The sequence below is a fragment of the Cryptomeria japonica genome, chromosome 8, assembly GCF_030272615.1.
Source record: "Cryptomeria japonica chromosome 8, Sugi_1.0, whole genome shotgun sequence".
NCBI classification, from domain to species: Eukaryota; Viridiplantae; Streptophyta; class Pinopsida; order Cupressales; family Cupressaceae; genus Cryptomeria; species Cryptomeria japonica.
In genome coordinates this window covers 674,840,573-674,857,506 of record NC_081412.1, presented here as the reverse complement: position 1 = coordinate 674,857,506, position 16,934 = coordinate 674,840,573, and the positions used below count along the sequence as shown (strand labels likewise).

Genomic DNA, 16,934 nt, shown 5'->3' with positions numbered 1-16,934 from the left:
ACACGGTATTTGAGTTGCTACATTACCCACAACATAGGCGCTTCATTGGATCAGGTTCTCTTGCATTTAATTTCAGTATTTAATAGACATTCGAAGTTGGTTGTATGCTGCCATTGTACTCAGACCTGGGTATTTTGTTTCATATCATATTCAGCTGTCAGCCAAGAGTCTTGGCCCTTTCATATCTGTGGTAATTGGGACATCAATAAAAAGGAGTTGCATATGATATATTTGTAGTATTTATTTCAGTTTGCAAGATAACTGTTTGTCTTAATGTCCCTAGCTGAAAGTCAACATTTCATAATAGGAATTGCATGGCAAATGTTCGATAAAATGCTTATGGCTGTAGCTCTCATTTCCATACTCTAGTTTGCAGCATATGTTATTTGCACTTTCTTTATTCCTTGGTGAAACATCATTGAAAACTCAAGCAAAACCCAAACACTGAAAACATTGAAAAATCAAACAAAGGCAGAAAATTGTGGTTGGTTAGAGTCCACCAGGTGTGGGTTCCTACACTAAGTCCCTTGCTTCTCCTTGTCTTGATAGGCGTTAGGAATGTGATTCCTTGAAGCTATAAAATTGCCAAATTCAGCCATGACAATGTGCTCTAAATCTGGATTTGGGATGAGTCTAGTGCTTGCAGCCTTGTACTCACTAAATTTAACATCTTGTGCCGCCCTCTTGGGCAAGTAACATATGTTTGTGTTGTGAAATTTGGATGAAAAAGAAAATGCTAGGGGACACAAGGGAGTGGTCGTATTGTTCCAATGATCAACAATAATTCTTTGTGCCTATTTGAAAACTGCCTTTATGGGGTCATTCTCCTTAGCTATTATTATGACCTTTATTTTTCCTATCATCAAGTTCATGCCATCATATATCACACCCACACACAATCGATCCATCATACTTATTATGGGCTTAGTGAGACTCAAAAGATAATCCACATGATCCCATCATACATTATCTAGGACCAATACTTTGACCTTTTGGGCCCTCTAAATTTGATTGTCTCCACACACTTCGAAGATTGTTGATGACCATTGTGCTTAATGCCTTTTGCACTTTCACAAGCTGTTTCAAGATGATTGTTATGTGCCCTATTTGAAGAGGGCCTCGAGCCCTAGCGGTGTTCTATAACACCCCTCATGTGTGCTTTTGTTATTTTCTCTAATAAATTGGTTTTTTGGGAATAAATGAAATTATTGCCAAAAATTCCTATATCATTTTATAGTCTTTTGTCGTTTAATTAAATAATTTTTGTTTAATTTTTGGTTGGGCCAACTTGCTTAGCCGACCCTTGGGCGGTGTGGTAAAACAGCACGAGCCTCCTATTTATGGAGCCCTTAGCTTGGTTATGAGCATGCTTGGAAATTGATTGTGAAGCCATAGTGCATGAGCAGAGACTTGGGATGTTACCCTCAGGGATTTAGCAAGGTGGGACAACTCTCCCTACCTTGTCTTTCTATTGCCAAGCACACTCAACAATGAAATCTGATTTCTGGTTCGAATTTGCAGGAGTATCTACATTGCAAGGAGAGACAACACCGTTGGAGACTCAGAACAGCTTGGTTTGCTCAAGGACAAACTAGTCTACCTTTTCCCATGTCTCCGACAGGGCAAAGTTAGCCCTTTCCCATCTTAGAGTGAGCCCAGCATCTCCATCAGTTTAGCCCAGCATCTGAATCTTGACATTCCCATGCAACCTTCGTATGGACCGGTTGTCGTTAACTCATTATTGCCTTCCGGTTGAGTTAAGTTCGAGATCGATATTGACCAACTATCTCCAGAACAACCAGAATTCCCTATGAACATCGCTTACTATACTTGTAGAAGGATCGATATTGGAACAATAGCAGAAACGGTGCGAAGTAGTGATAGCAGATAGAAGCATTCGATACCAGTCCAAAACTTACCTCCTTGGAAAGTTAAAAGCTACAGGTGGGAAAACCAGCAGGTGATAATAGACCTTGGCTACTGCCAACGCCAAAGGTTCGCTCTGCTGTCTCATCCATAACCATAGCCCCTATTAAGATCAAATGTAAGTCTGTGAATGGCTACCAGAAGTTTGGATCTCTGGAAATATCTGTGTGTAAATCAGCTGTAGAATGTTAATGAGAAATCTGAATATCTTTTAGTCTACATTAGTATTTGCCTCTGAAATCTGGGTATTCTCATTGTTGATTAGAGTTTATATGTATTTGAATCATTTCATTGGAAAATTAGAATTTTATTGTTGAATGTCTGAGAATTCTATCTTATCTGAATCTAAGGAATTGATGGTTTAAGAAATACAAGAAAAATACAACTGGGTATTTTTCAATGATTGTGGGTGATGCAAGTTGAGTCTTAACAACCTAATATGGTATAAAAAAAGTTAAAATAATTCAAAAAGAAAAAAAAATAGACAATATAATTAAAATTTATAGCAAACTTGAAAGTTTAAAACAAATCAAAAAATCAATTTTATTTTAAATATTGTTAGCTTCAACAATTCCAACTTCAAGGACTTGAAAATGACTTGTGCCTCACAAACATTCAAAACTTTTCAACCTTGGCATTGATCTCTTCAATCCACTTGATCTGTGTGTTGTCTTTTGAATCACCAAGTTGGATGAGTGGAAGGCACATGGTGTTCAAAAAATGTTCTTGTATGTCACCTCGACCAATAACCTTGTTGCCTTGCAATTTTTAGCATTGCTTGTTATGTCTTGGACTATGTTTCCAGTTCTCAAAATCTCTATCACCTCTATGAGGATTTTGGTAGTGAAGTATGTATTCTTTATTTGCTCCTCACAATTAATTGCCTTTAAAAACAATGATTATGTAAAGCACACTGTAATAACATTAAGTAAAGGTTTATCTTTGCAATCTTCCCATCCATCAAATGATGGAAATTCCTGTTTCAACCCATGAATCGTTGATTGGTTGCAAAGATGTTTCTACAAAATCTTTTCCACTTGCGAACAAAATGGTGCACACTTTTTCATACTTATGACATATGTAACATGTGTTTGACATATTGCCACTTCACCCTAATATGGCAAACTCACTAAGTTGCAAGGAAGCCCATGGGTGTAAATGCAACAAACAATGTGTTCATTTGCTATATCTCTCATCTCTTTTTGAAATACCCTAGCTAATGGGTCTTTTTTGCAAGAAAGAAGGGGTTCTGTCTTCTTGGGAAGATAGTGTCACAATCAATGGATGTGGGCAACCATTATTGGAGAAGTGGAAGATGGTCTTGAAGGTGGTTTTGTGATTCTTTCTTGGCTAAAGGATGGTTATGTGATGTTGTTCTCTTGTTTGCAATTTATTCTGCTTCTTGCTCTATGATATAAAGAAACTTTGCTTTTTTGGCAATACCTGTCTATTCAATTTTGAATAAATTTAAATTTCTTGGCCAGTCATCGTACACAAGTGACTTGACTGTACAAGCTTTTATACTCATTATTATTTATTAACTTACCATAACACTAAAGACAATCCCTGTTTGAAAGAATTTGTTCAATTATTGTGACATATTGCCAAAGAGGTGATCCTTGGTCAAATTTGAAAGTTCTTTCCTTCTTAGGCCCACTGAACTAGAACTAGCAGCCATTGTAAAATTTGCATACCTATACCCACATGTTATAATGCAAATTAATATTAGGAAAATTGAAAAACAAAACGTAACTCTCTTCTGTAAACATTGCAAGAACATTTAATTGAATAACAATCTGGAAACCTTGAAAAAGGCTTGGAGGCTTGTAAATAAAAGCTACAAAAAACTAAAAAAAAGCTTACTTGGAATGATGAATTTCCTCGAGTAAGCTAAAATATCTTATAAGCACTTATTAAAGGAGTCTTTCCAATTCTTCAACACTCAAAAATAGCAGTAGCCTTGAGCAATAAAAAACAAAAAGTGTTGGGAGTTTGGAGTGATAGGTAAGTTGGAAATGTGTTTTTGTGTTTGTGTTTGTGTTTTTTTTTTCATTTTAAAATTGTTATACAAAAATATTTTATAAGTTGAAATGGGCTGCCTATCTTGTGGATTTTCTTGGGTATGTGCAGGTTCACCTAGGGCATTGCTGCCTTTGGTATGCTTTGGACGTGCCCTTAGTGAACTCCTTGGGTACTCAGCCCGACACCTGTTTGGTTAACACCATGGTTTGCAAAATAATTTATAAATTTAATATAGAATTTAGAACACAACTAAGAATTGATAATTCAATGTCAAATGTCAACAGTCAAATCATAAATTTTGAAAGATAGATCAAAATGGTTTATATCATAGGAGCATTACTTAGAATTGAGATTGACTTAGCAAACCGCAACTAAAAGTGGAATTCAAGTACTTGGTATTTAATTGGACAAACTCACAACCATTTTATCATTTGTTTTTAAAACTAGAGCCAGGGTTTATTGGCAGTAGCCTCTGGTGAGGTTGAGGAGTAGCCTAGCCCAAAGTAAGGCATTCAAGGCCACAGGGATTTTCATGGTATATGCCATTTTTCATAATTTTAACTCCTTTAGCTTCAAATTCTTCAAAAAAATGCAGTTCTTGATCAAGCCCTGGAGTAATTTGGGCCTTGCTAATCCACTTACACCCTTGAGTAAACATCTCTTCGTCCATTCTGCTGATACCCCTGGATGTGTCTAGCTATTCTATTTTATATCATATGTCAGCTATGAAATTTTTTCTCTGAAGATTTTAGCAACAGAAAAGTCTTTATTTATTCTATACTTTATTGAATGGACACCAATTACATTGTCTCCCTCTCTCTCTTTTTTTTCCAAATTAATTGTTTAAAGATTTCTTTTAGTTTGACCTTGCAAATATGTAGGGTTTGATGTTTTTACAACTTGTGGGTGACATTTACTAACTTTTTGATTTGATGATGCAGAGCTTGATCTCTCCATTAGCCGAACTGGGGATCAAACTGTACATAGAGTCTTTGTGGATCCTGGTGGGAAGCATTGTTTGGCTATTGTGCTTAGTAGCGGAGGAGCTGAAACATATTACACATATGCTAAATGGAGAAAGCCCCGTATTCTGAGCAAATTGAAGGGTCTTGTTATAAATGCTGTAGCTTGGAATAGGCAGCAGATTTCAGAAGGTTCTTGTAAAATTAGATGAACAAATTTTATTTGAAATTTAGTATTTGCTTATTGGTTGTGGTGTTGCTTATATGAAAGACTTCCATTCTCTGTATTCCCTTGTGCAGGCTAGCTTATTTCCTGTGCAATATCTGGGCACATATCCTTCTAATGTTAACAACATTGACTAATGTTTATTTGCTATTTTTGTGATTGAATAGCATCAACACGAGATATTATTATTGGGACAATGGGAGGTCAACTCTATGAGGTTGTAGTTGAAGAAAAGGACAAGAAGGAGAAACACCTCAAGCTGCTATTTGAATTGATTGAGTTGAAAGAGCCGTTTGTGAGTTTGCAGGTATTTAGTGCGACTGCATTTTGCTAATTCAAAGTGTTTGATGTTTATGTAAGGATACTGCCCATGGGTGTGTTCAGTGGGCATATTTGAAATCAAAATATGTATCCTCATAAATTTTAACTTAAGCACACTTTTCTTATTTTATCTTCTTGCAGATGGAAACAAATGCTACAGGTGCTACAACTCGCTATTATGTAATGGCTTCTACTCCAACCAGGCTTTATACGTTCATTGGCACAGGATCTCTGGATGTGAGTATCTGTCATCTTGTCATAGGACATGGTAGTATTGGGGCTAATTATTGGAAGTTGCTTATATTTTGGTAAGGAGAAACGCATTGTATATTACAGTTATTACTTCAGGGAACAAAAATTCAATCAATTTAAAAACAGGAATTTAATGTTACTTCACTTATGAATGATATTATCTGCAAGCACTGATGAATTGGATGCTTGCTCATTGTACGTATGCTATTTAGAAGCCTTGATAAGGTGAAGACTGATTAAACATATGCATTCCTCCAACATCTGGAGTGGGCTTGTTAAATATATTTATTCATAGGCATACCATTTAGCTAATGTCATGGAAGGGCAATGAGTTATAAAAGAAAACAGCTAACTGGAAAGAATGAATTGCAAAAAATATGAAGAGAATTGATAATTTAAAAACCAATAATTTCTTTTGTCAGAATATTTTATCTAATCATTAGTTCTTATGATGACATAATTTAGTTGATTAAGTCACTGTATAGAGTTTATCAGTGAATGTTGGTTGTTTAAGGATGAGAGCAAGCGAGATTATCACATTTCTATAAATGGCATTGTCCCAGTTCTTAGCTATATATTTAAAAAAGTAAAATGGCATGACTACAAGGCATGTGTCTTGCCCCTGTCTGAAACCCTAGACACAGCAATCAACAAACCAATCACAACATGATTAAATACCTAGACTTGGGGGATGCAAGGCAAGGTAAAGGGCCAACTAGGGCAGAAAGAAGTTAAGGCCGACCTACATTAATTACAGTGAATTGCTAAAAAAAAATATATAATATATAAATTGCTTGTGACTATTAAGGGCTGACTGAGTTTATGTATTTTGCTAGTGGCAACCCCCATTATGGAGCGCCAACTTTGGGCAAGGGTTTGGAAATAATAAAAATTATATGATTAAACCTACTGGCTAGCTGACCTGTTTAGGAAGGTTGCAACCTTTGGATCATTCAGGCATCCATCCACGGCATATTATTCCTATTCTGAAGAGCAGATTTACATTAGAGGAAGAGAATCAATGATAAGTTTAATTAATCTGAGAAAGACAGAATAGATATTTAAATCATCAACTGAACTAAGGCAAACAGGGATGTGAGAAGGATGCATCAATTATATCAGCATGAAGGATGCATCAATTATAGCTTAACAACATTAATTAAGATAAGAGCAGCGGTCTGATAATTTGACGCCAGCAGTTGAGTATTATTTAAAAATACAATTAAGTTGATAAACAAAGGGTAACTTAAGGATGCGATTAAGTCAATCGAAGGACAGCAAGAGTTCTCATATACAGCAATCAGACATGATCTGAACCATGACACTCTAGTCTCTTGTGGTATGTAGAAATAATTGTTATAGAAATAAGTGCATGAATGTAGTCAGCAATTTTGCCGTGATTAATAAAAATGTTTTGTTTCGAAATAATTGGCCATGTAATGTCATTGTTTCTGAGAAGTTGTTAGTAGTTGTCAATGGTTGGTACTCTTAACCAACTGCTAGGCTCTATATATACTTCATGGTTGTCTTGGAAACCATTATGATTATTATTGCTTGTAGACATTACATACCGTGGAATAAACGGCATATCTTTCTGGCCAGGTTTTAATGTTATTTACTGTTATGTTATATTGCTATGTGATATGTTCTGTTACTGTTTATTGTGCGTAATATAAATCACAATCTCTTCGGGAGTAAACATTATGGTGCCGTTGCCGAATCAAAACTTGGAGATTAGTATGGCGACAAGCAGTTCAACACTGTAACGGGCTGAACATTTGAACAACAAGTGTTGGTTTCAGAAACTGACGACGAGGAAGATGCACCGGAGGACCAATTGATGTAGGACCTGGTACACTTGTGGGACGTATGTGTCAATCAGTATGTTCAAAGGGAACCTCTCGAGAGAGCGGTCCCTGAGAGCATCGTCTGTGATGAATTGAAACTGAACAACACCGTCTACGTCCTTCTCAGAAGACTCTCAAGGCTATTGGCATGAAACTACATTGACTTGCAAGATCGTTGGGAGGAAAGGGACCGAGAATAGCATCGGCAGCAAATACTACAATGGTACGTGTAATGTCCCCTACTCTAATTGCCTCAAATCAAACCCTACAAACATAAATTTAGAAGATTAGGATTAAGGAAATTACTTGTAATAATTAGCTTTCAAACAACTTCTTGACTTTTAAACCTTGCAATCATCACATATAAAACACAAGTGCATATATATATACAGTTAAGCTCTTAATGCTGTTAATTAGAACATGTTAATCAATATTCTGCTTAAGTATAATCATAATAAACCTATTCTAAGTTTGGGATAGGACATGATAGGAGTGACCCAGCCAAACCTTACTAAGCCCAAGAATGGAACATTGACCCTCTTGGCCTTAGTGGCAGGTCTTAGGCCCCATCGAAGGTGTCTTACTTAGCAGGATGCTGGTCTTACTTTCCTATCCATGCCTTATCTTTTGTGTTGCTACCAACTTATCAAGGTAGGACCGGTAGGAGGGAATGTAGCAGAATTCCTAGCTTAACCGAACTAAGCCCAAGAGCGGAACATTGACCCTCTTGGCCTTGATGGAAAAACTTAGGCATCCAACAAGGTGGCCTACTTGTTGTGCATAATGCACACACACCCTGTCTGAGATAGGGGATCCCTGTGCTTGAAGTCTTCGTATGAGAGAGAGCCCTAGGGAAATTTAAACCTTTCTTTGCCGCCAAATCCCGAAAATCCCCCCCCAAGTATTCACGCACAGTAAGGGATTCCAGATAGAATGAATATTGGGGATTCAAGGCCAAGACAAGGATAGTGTATTGTGCCTCCATTTTCCTCTCAGAGCAACGAAAATCTCACGATATGACCAATATGCGAATCACGGGAAAAGGCTCAGGCATTTGCTTGTAAAATGACGAAATAAACCCTCCAAATCATGCCTTCAAATGCCTTTGAAATGTCGAGGACGGCCTTGGACTTCGCGTAGAGATAATAGGGCGGAAATGTAAAACATAGAAGTTCAGACTTTTCCCTCTGAGTGCAAATCCCGATTCTTGCATTTTTACCTTGTATGTCGCCTTGCAAAGTCGAGAAAAACCCTGAGTTTCTCATAACAAAAGGGCATATAAGGCAAAAGTTCAGCGCTTTCTTTGATTTTGCAAAAATAATGGAAAAGTTCACACATTTTTTGTTAAAGCGCTGAATTCTTTCAAAGGTAAAAGTCGCACATTCTTTCCTAAAAGCTCAAATTTCTCCTTTGAGTAAGTGAAAGATGGCAATTTTGGCTTTTTTTTATTGTTTTGCAAGGTGCCAAACGAAATCGGACATTTTTATTTGAAAACCGAGTTTCATCTAAGTGCAGGGGGCATTTTAAACCAAAGTTCGTTGATTTTGCTAAGCTTGCAAGTTAATAGGAGCCAAGAGGTCACGCATTTTAGTCTTAAAGGCCGAATCCCTTTAGTAAAGCGTGAAGTCGCACAATTTGGCCAAAAAATCCAAATTTCCTCATTAGAGAACAATGGACTTAGGAAAAGAAATGAAAGATCGCTCATTTCTTTTAAATAACCTGAATTCCCTTAGGCGAGTTAAAATCACGTATAAATGAAGTCGTCTTTTTATGAGTTTTGCATTTCAAAAGGTTGCCCAGGTTTAAATCGTACATAGACAAAGTTTGACACTTATTCTATTTTGCAAGGAAAACCAAAATCACACATTGTATCTCCAAGGGCCGAGTCTGTTTCAACAAAGGACACTTAAAAGTTGCTATTTCGACACTTATTTGTTAAATTTATTTTATTTTTTGAGGTGTTTGATTCATGTTGAAATCAATTGTTTGCAGATCGATGTCGTTGGGAAGAGCTACTTGAAGCGCAAATCGAAGATAGGATTGCGATCGAGGCCAGGAAGCGAAGATGCAACACACAGTATCAAAGTGACAATCTTAGATCGCTGCCAATGAAGAGCGCACTGCAAAGCATAAAGAAAATGTTGAGGATACGCACCATCAACAGAGAATGAGTTAAAGTCCACCAACAAGATTGAAGATAGAAGAATGCGCAAAATGCTACAAGTGTATGCATACTTAGAAATACACAGCTGGAATTGATTCCAAAAAATCAGTTTTTAAAACTGAATTGTTTTAATGGAAAAGGATTGCCTGTGGGCCCCGTTTAATGTATTTAAAGCAAGGGGGTACACAGGTCAGTTATTCCCAGCTACTTGATTGACCAAATTGATGTTGAACAGTGGTTAGTGTTGATGTGTCTTTTGTAGACGACCAAACACAGGATAAAATACCCAGAGGTACCTTATCCTCTCTTGAATAAAGCTCTCGAATTCTGAAGATATCGTAGAAGGATCAATCGGAGAAGCTTCAAGGTTCTGTTATGTAGGATCTCTACGTGTGGAAAGCTCTTTGTGGTATGATGTGATTTTGCTGGAATCACAAGGGGACTTACACTTAATGACCTGAACGTCTGATTTGTTGGAATCACAAGTCCTATTTACTAACTGGAAGATAAACAAATGGCAAAAGATACAGGATTTAGGAAGTCTACTCTACTACCTAGAATGCGAGAAGATGGATGAATGACTAGGTGGAGTCCTACTGGGCTGGGTCTCACCATCAGGTAGAACAATTCAACACCAACTCAGTGCGATCTTCTAAGGGATGTTTCAAATATGTCCAAATCGTACACCATCAGATACTGATCACCATTCAAGATAATGCGTGAACAACAGAGGTGTTATGACTCGGGATTAAGCTCGTTCTATGCCAGTTGACCACGCAAGGCGCTCTTACAGTCAGCAAAAGGCTAGTGGTTTGGGCTAGGTAGATTCCACGCGAGTACATTCAATAAATTCTTTCATTCAATCTAATCATTTATCATCTACAATGAAGATTCAACAAGAGACCATGCGTATTGCAAAGAAACGACACATTTCACCATATCTTCAATGAAAAGAGGGTTCATTTACAATCAAGGCAACAATTTCTTGCCTTCTCTTCCTACTTTACTCTAATTTCTATCTATTCACTATCGATCATTAGCTATTCTAACCTCTATCAACCAACTATTAACCTCTACAAAATGAAGAGCTTGAGCCTTTTATAATACTCTCAATACAATTCAATGGCTCAGATCAATTTGAGATCAATGGTCGAGATTTTACAATGAAAACCCTAATTAGGGTTTATTACAACAAACTCAATCCTGGCCAATGAAATAATTGCATTATTTGGACACATGTCTTCTCTGGAATATTCGACCAATGGATAACTGGGGTAGGTACATCGAAGTTAGTGTCATCTTTGATGAGTCAGGTACATTGAATCTGGACACGCTGAGGTGGACCAATCCGACTGGAGGAGGGATGATTGGGATGCCACCTTGTCTGACACTTGTAACTTGGTAGATGTTCAATTTGATGATGCTGAGAAGCTAACTTTAATTAACTCTTCTGAAACTATCTGCTTCTTCAACGGACCCTTGCACTGACCTTATTTGATTCTCCTCTGTCTTTGACATGATGGAAGGGTGGTGTACCTTCCCTTGAAATGCTGGCAACGCCCTTCATTGTCATCTTGTGGTTCCTTAGTGTGGCAAAGTGAAGGTTCTGGAGGTAGCTGGCGAATTGGTTGTCCTTGATGATGCTGGACTGGAAGTGGTCGTCCTTGATGATGCTGGACTGGAAGAGGTCGTCCCTAATGATGCTGGACTGGAGGAGGTCGTCCTTGCCTTGGCCTGGTCTTCTTTCATCTGCAAAACAAACCAAAAGATGATTAAGGTCATATAACAAATTCATTTCAACATAGCATTTTCCACCTTAAATCATCAACAAGAAGATATTAAAATGAAGCTTGCTCAAGATTCTCCCCAGGGACAGGCCCTATAAGAATTTTGCCCTGGACCCTTTGGAAGGGTCAGGAGAGAATTTTGCATTCCTGGCTCAAATTCTTCTCACTTTGTGACCGTACTTGCTTAGATACATGCCCAAGGATGCCCTCATTCTCAACCAACACCAAGCTTGATGTAAAGGGCAAAAGAGAGGTTTTAAGAATTTCGCTCTGGACCCTTTGGAAGGGTCAAGAGCGAAATATACATTTTAGGACAAAATCTATCATGCCTCTACTCCAAAATGCCTTCCAAGGCAAGCATACACTAGTCTTTTCTCCACCAAGGTTTGGGAATCCATCTCCTGATCTTCATCATGAGCAATTTAGGTGAAATTGGGAATTTCGCTCTAGACCCTTTGGAAGGGTTAGGAGTGAAAATCACTCTTTAGCTCCCAATCCTTACCTCTTGGACTCAAAACCTACTCAAACGCATGATTGTGGTCTAACATCTCCTCTCAAAGGCAAAGTTGCATCAAACCTTCTCAATTATGCCTCAAAAGTCTACAATTGGTCATGCTAAAGAGCAAAATAGAGGAAATATGAATTTTGCTCTAGACCCGTTGGAAGGGTCAGAAGTGAAATTCTCATTTTAGGGTCATTTCTTGATTCCCTTCTCCTTTCCTTGGCTTGGACATAACTTGTTAGGCCTTCTTTGATCTCTATCAAGCTCACCTTGGCATCCATTTGGAGACTTTGTGAAGAAAAATAGGGATTATATGAATTTCGCTCTGGACCCTTTGGAAGGGTCAGGAGCGAAATTCACCTTAGGCTATGATCCTGACTTCATTTTTTCACATTTCTTCATTCAAACAAGTGCTTTTTCCTTCATTCAAACCTAGGAAAGGGTTAGCTTAGAGACCGGTTCGAGGTGGAGTGTCTTGTGGAGAAATTCGCCCTGGACCCTTTGGAAGGGTCAGGAGCAAAATCCTCATTTTGGGCTTAATTCACCTCTTTTTCCACTTGACTTTGCCTTAGTCGTGATCTTTGATTCATTCCTTCCATGTCTTAGCCAAATTTGCTCAACCACTCGCTGACTTCCTCGAACTCAAACGAGACACAACCAGCAAAACTAAGCTTAAGGAAGACCTTCAAAGAAACCCTAACTTGGAGCATCTACTGACTCAGCCTAGCTCAAGCAGAGCCTGCTATCCAACGATCCCCTTGACAACACTCATCATGCAAAGGCTAACGGACAAACCCTAAAAACCTAGAAAGCAAACGCTAGAAAGCAAAAAAAGTACGGGTTCCCATTTACAATGGGGCGATATGTGAATACGTCACAACATCTAGCGCCACCTTGAATAAATGTTCCTGAACATTTCAGAGATAAAGATTCAATCGACACTTAGAACCCTCGGAAAATTCAACCCAACTTATCAAGAGATTAGAAAATGTACTCAAAGTGGAGGGAAAATCCTTAACCAGATCCAGACACTTAGTCTTTGATTACCCAGGTGTGTGCAAGTGTATTCATTCCTCTCGACAAGACAACTATGACTTTCAGGTTCCCCTGTGATTGGCTACGTAGTATATCTAAACTTCATAAGCATCTTGGATAGAGCCTTGCCGCCAGTCAGACGTCTATAGCCCTGACGAGGTTATCGCCGCAATCTCACGAACATTGCTCCATTGCCAGCTGGGTGTCCATAGCCTCGATGGAGTTACTCGCATATTCCCATTAGCCAATTTTGATATTTCATTTCATTTCATTTTTTCTTGATTTTTCTCTTTTATTTTCTCATTTTTTTTTTGATATTGCTTTCTCATTCCGTCAATTCCTTTGGCTCGTAAGCAGTGAAGCTTATTAGGGTTTGAGGATTGCGGTGGCGCTGAAGTTAGATTTTAGATTTTTCACCAATTACAGCTCTGCCTGAAAACCATAATGACTCGGAGTCTATTAATGTGTGAAGATATAGTAATCAACAGATGTCGGCATCAAGATACAAAAAATGATTCCCTTCCAAGTCAAATACAGGTCCTGATCAGATGATAAAGCTGGAGAGGAACAACCTCGGATTCCGAGCACTTCATGAATAGGTATCTAACAAATGAGTCTAACATAAGATCCAGGATATTGCCAGTGTGTGAGCAACAACACAGACGCCTTTCTCACGAATGGAGGCTCCCACTCAAGACACCTAAACTAAATCAACCGACAACAAACCGACCAATAGACCAACCCAAAGCAAACTAAGCTAAAGCGCACACCAAAAGGAAACTATCTAAAGAAAGCAAACAACTAAACTACCTGAGCCACTCAGGATCCTGAGTCAAATTACTCAAAGCAGATTAAGAACAAGGCTCAAAAACCTCTAACTAAAGACACGAAAAGGAAACCTACTCTAAAACTATATACAAGACTCCTAGACTCAACACGACTCAAAGAAGCAAAATATATACATGACTTCACATGATTTCTCAGGTTGTGCAACAGGAGCATGGCAACGGTGATGGTTCTCAACCTAGCAAATTCATCCTTAAATACAAAAAAGCAAACTCTCACCATGCATTTCTCATACTCAAGCAAGTTTTCACTCAAAATGATCAACTGGGGTAATTCATTAGGACCATGATCAATCTAGATGCAAGTTGTTTTCCCAAAATCCCCATAATCAAAATCATAATAACTCTCATGGCTGGGATTAAGGAAAGAGACAACCTGGCATATTTCAGGCTCAGACGGAACTATATTCTCGGAATCGAGGTCACCAGCTGCTTCAGGAGGTCGGCATTGATGATGAACCATTCCACGAACATTTGCAGTATGTTGATCCTGATTTGGAAGTTCTTCTTGAAACAAGCCCAACGCCCCTTTGAATAGCTCAACATTCTTTGTCTTCATAGTAACATCTTGCATAAACCAAGCATCTTTATGAAATTCCAGTAGCATATCTTAAAAAATGAGAGTCTCCTTGAGGGATTGATTTTCAAAGATCTCCTCTAGTTGATCAAATACAATTTCTGGTGGTTTTGGCAGTGATTCCATTTGTATTTCTTTGATGAGACCTTTCAGTGCTCCTTCAAATATTATGAGAGTGAGGACGTCCTTGAGTGTCCCCCTAAATTGTTCTTCACACCTGGGCTCACTTACGATGATTTGTAGCTCTTTGTTCAATATGTCAACTTGATTGTCTTCTTTAAGAATGCCATTTGAAACCTCTTGCAATTCAATCTCAAGGATCTCCTTTTGTAGCATGAATGAGAATTCCTCAAGGAATGAGACATCTTCTTCTTTGATTGCTTGTTCAACTCTTGGATCTTCCTTTATCACTGCTTGAGTATTCTCAACTGCTTCTTCAACTTTTGTCTCATGGTATTCTTTTTCAGGTGCAAGGCATGGTGATCTATCCACTATAATACATTGTTCATTAGGTGTATTTGTATCGTCAACGTACAATTGATCCTTCTCACAATCAGATGTTGGAGCAATGTCTTGTTCATAGGTTCTCCTGAATTCAGCTGCGAGATGTGCACCCCAAGATCTGTTCATAATACATTCTTCCTCGGACAAAGTTGGCATTCCAAACTAGTTTCTGACTTGATTGATAGCCATTTTACATATTGAGCAAGTAAATTCAGAGTGAGGTGAGTTGTGAATTCTACACCACAATGGTAGTAATGTGTTCTCTAAACGCATTTCACCATTCAAAATGAGCTGACTCTCGATCATCCACAAGAAGCTTAGAAGAGGATCCTTGCTCTCTGGGACACTGAAGCTGCCTTCTTCTGTTTCTGGCTTGGGGACATCCCAAAAGAAGATTTTTCCTTGCGCTGCCGATTCCATCCTTGATAAGTACTTCAAGCAATTCATTTCATCATGTTCCTCTGTCTCATGGACTCGACACTGCCCTGGTCTTGCAAACTTGGACAATTTGCGTGGATAAAGCTGTGTATCTAATCTCCACCAAAGTTGAGGAAAATCAACTTGTTGCTCCTCGTGAAACTGTTGCCGCTCCATTGAGAAATCTTTTCTTTTTGATTTTTTGATTTTTTGATTTTTGATTTTTATTTTTCACTTTTTTTTTGGATTTTTTGGTTTTTTACTTTTTTTTGAATTTTCTGGAATAAGAGAGATCTTGAATATCTCATATTCAACTCGAAAGCTCAATTGGTTCCAGCTTGCTTCCTTCTTTCGTAAGTCCAACTGACGACCCAACGATCACCTTCCTTCTCTGTACTACTTCTGTCGAGCATGGAAGATGGCTTCCCACTGATCTTCCTTGGATTCAAGAATTCGCATTCATTGTCAGGCACTCCTAATTCTTTCAGCTGTTCAGGCGTTTATCGCGATCATGCCCTCCTTCTAGCTCCCATTCTGTTGAGCACGGGAGGAGGGTAAAAAGCCTTAAGATAGTTTCTTCAAATGCGATGTGCCTTGACAAGATAGGACGTTGAAATGCTCAACCCTCCTAGCACCAATTCTGTTGATGTGTCTTTTGTACACATACGAACACAGAATAAAATACCTAAAGGTACCTTATCCTCTCTTGAACAAAGTTTCCCGAATGCTGAAGATTTCACCGAAGGATCAATCGGGGCAACTCCAAGGTTCTTCTATGTAGGTTCTCTACGTGTGGATAAGCTCTTTGCGGTACGATGTGATTTTGCTGGAATCACAAGGGGACTTACATTCAACTACCTGAACGTCTGATTTGCTTTGGATATTGCTGGAACGTGAGATTTTACTGGCTGTTGATTTTGAAAAAAAAGGAAAAAGGAGAAAGGTTGAAACGAGATCTATTTCTAATACTAAGAATGTAAAAGCAATGAATGACCTTTGATGAAATTCTAACTAAGTCTTGCTTTGACATCCCAGGACCATCTCCACAAGGTTAGTGCGATCCTCTGAGGAAAGCTTTATGATGTTCAGTTCACCGCTACAAGCAAGGTACACCATCCATCCATCACATCAAAGACAAAGGAGGTCAAAGCAAGGGTACGTTGAAGAAGCAAATAGTTTCAGAAGAGTTAATTAAAGTTAGTTTCTCAGCTTCATCAAATTGAACATCAACCAAGTTACAAGTGTCAGACAAGGTGGCATCCCAGTCATCACTCCTCTAGTCGGATTGGTCCACCTCAGCATGTCCAGATTCAATGTACCTAATTTACCGGAGGCGACACAAACTTCGAGGCACCTACCCCTGCTTCCTATTGGTCCTCACTCCTGGAATGCAATTTTCTCATTGGCTAGAGGAAGTTTGTTGTAACAAACCCTAATTAGGGTTTCTATCTTGTAATCCTAGCCATTGATTCTAAATCAATCAGAGCCGTCTATTTGTAAAGGGTTTCTCTATAAAGCCCTGGCTCCTCATCTGTAAAAGGTTAATA

At 38.4% G+C, this 16,934-nt stretch overlaps 1 protein-coding gene across 2 annotated transcripts in view; it reads left to right on the top strand.

Moving 5' to 3' along the window:
- LOC131032370 (vacuolar sorting protein 18) overlaps window positions 1-16,934 on the top strand; it is a 251,231-nt gene that overhangs the window by 13,885 nt on the left and 220,412 nt on the right. For both annotated transcript variants that reach the window (XM_057963318.2, XM_057963319.2), the window contains exons 4-6: window positions 4,890-5,102; window positions 5,304-5,443; window positions 5,599-5,694. In XM_057963318.2, coding sequence (XP_057819301.1) covers window positions 4,890-5,102; window positions 5,304-5,443; window positions 5,599-5,694 — 449 coding nt within the window. The remainder of the gene's footprint in view (window positions 1-4,889; window positions 5,103-5,303; window positions 5,444-5,598; window positions 5,695-16,934) is intronic.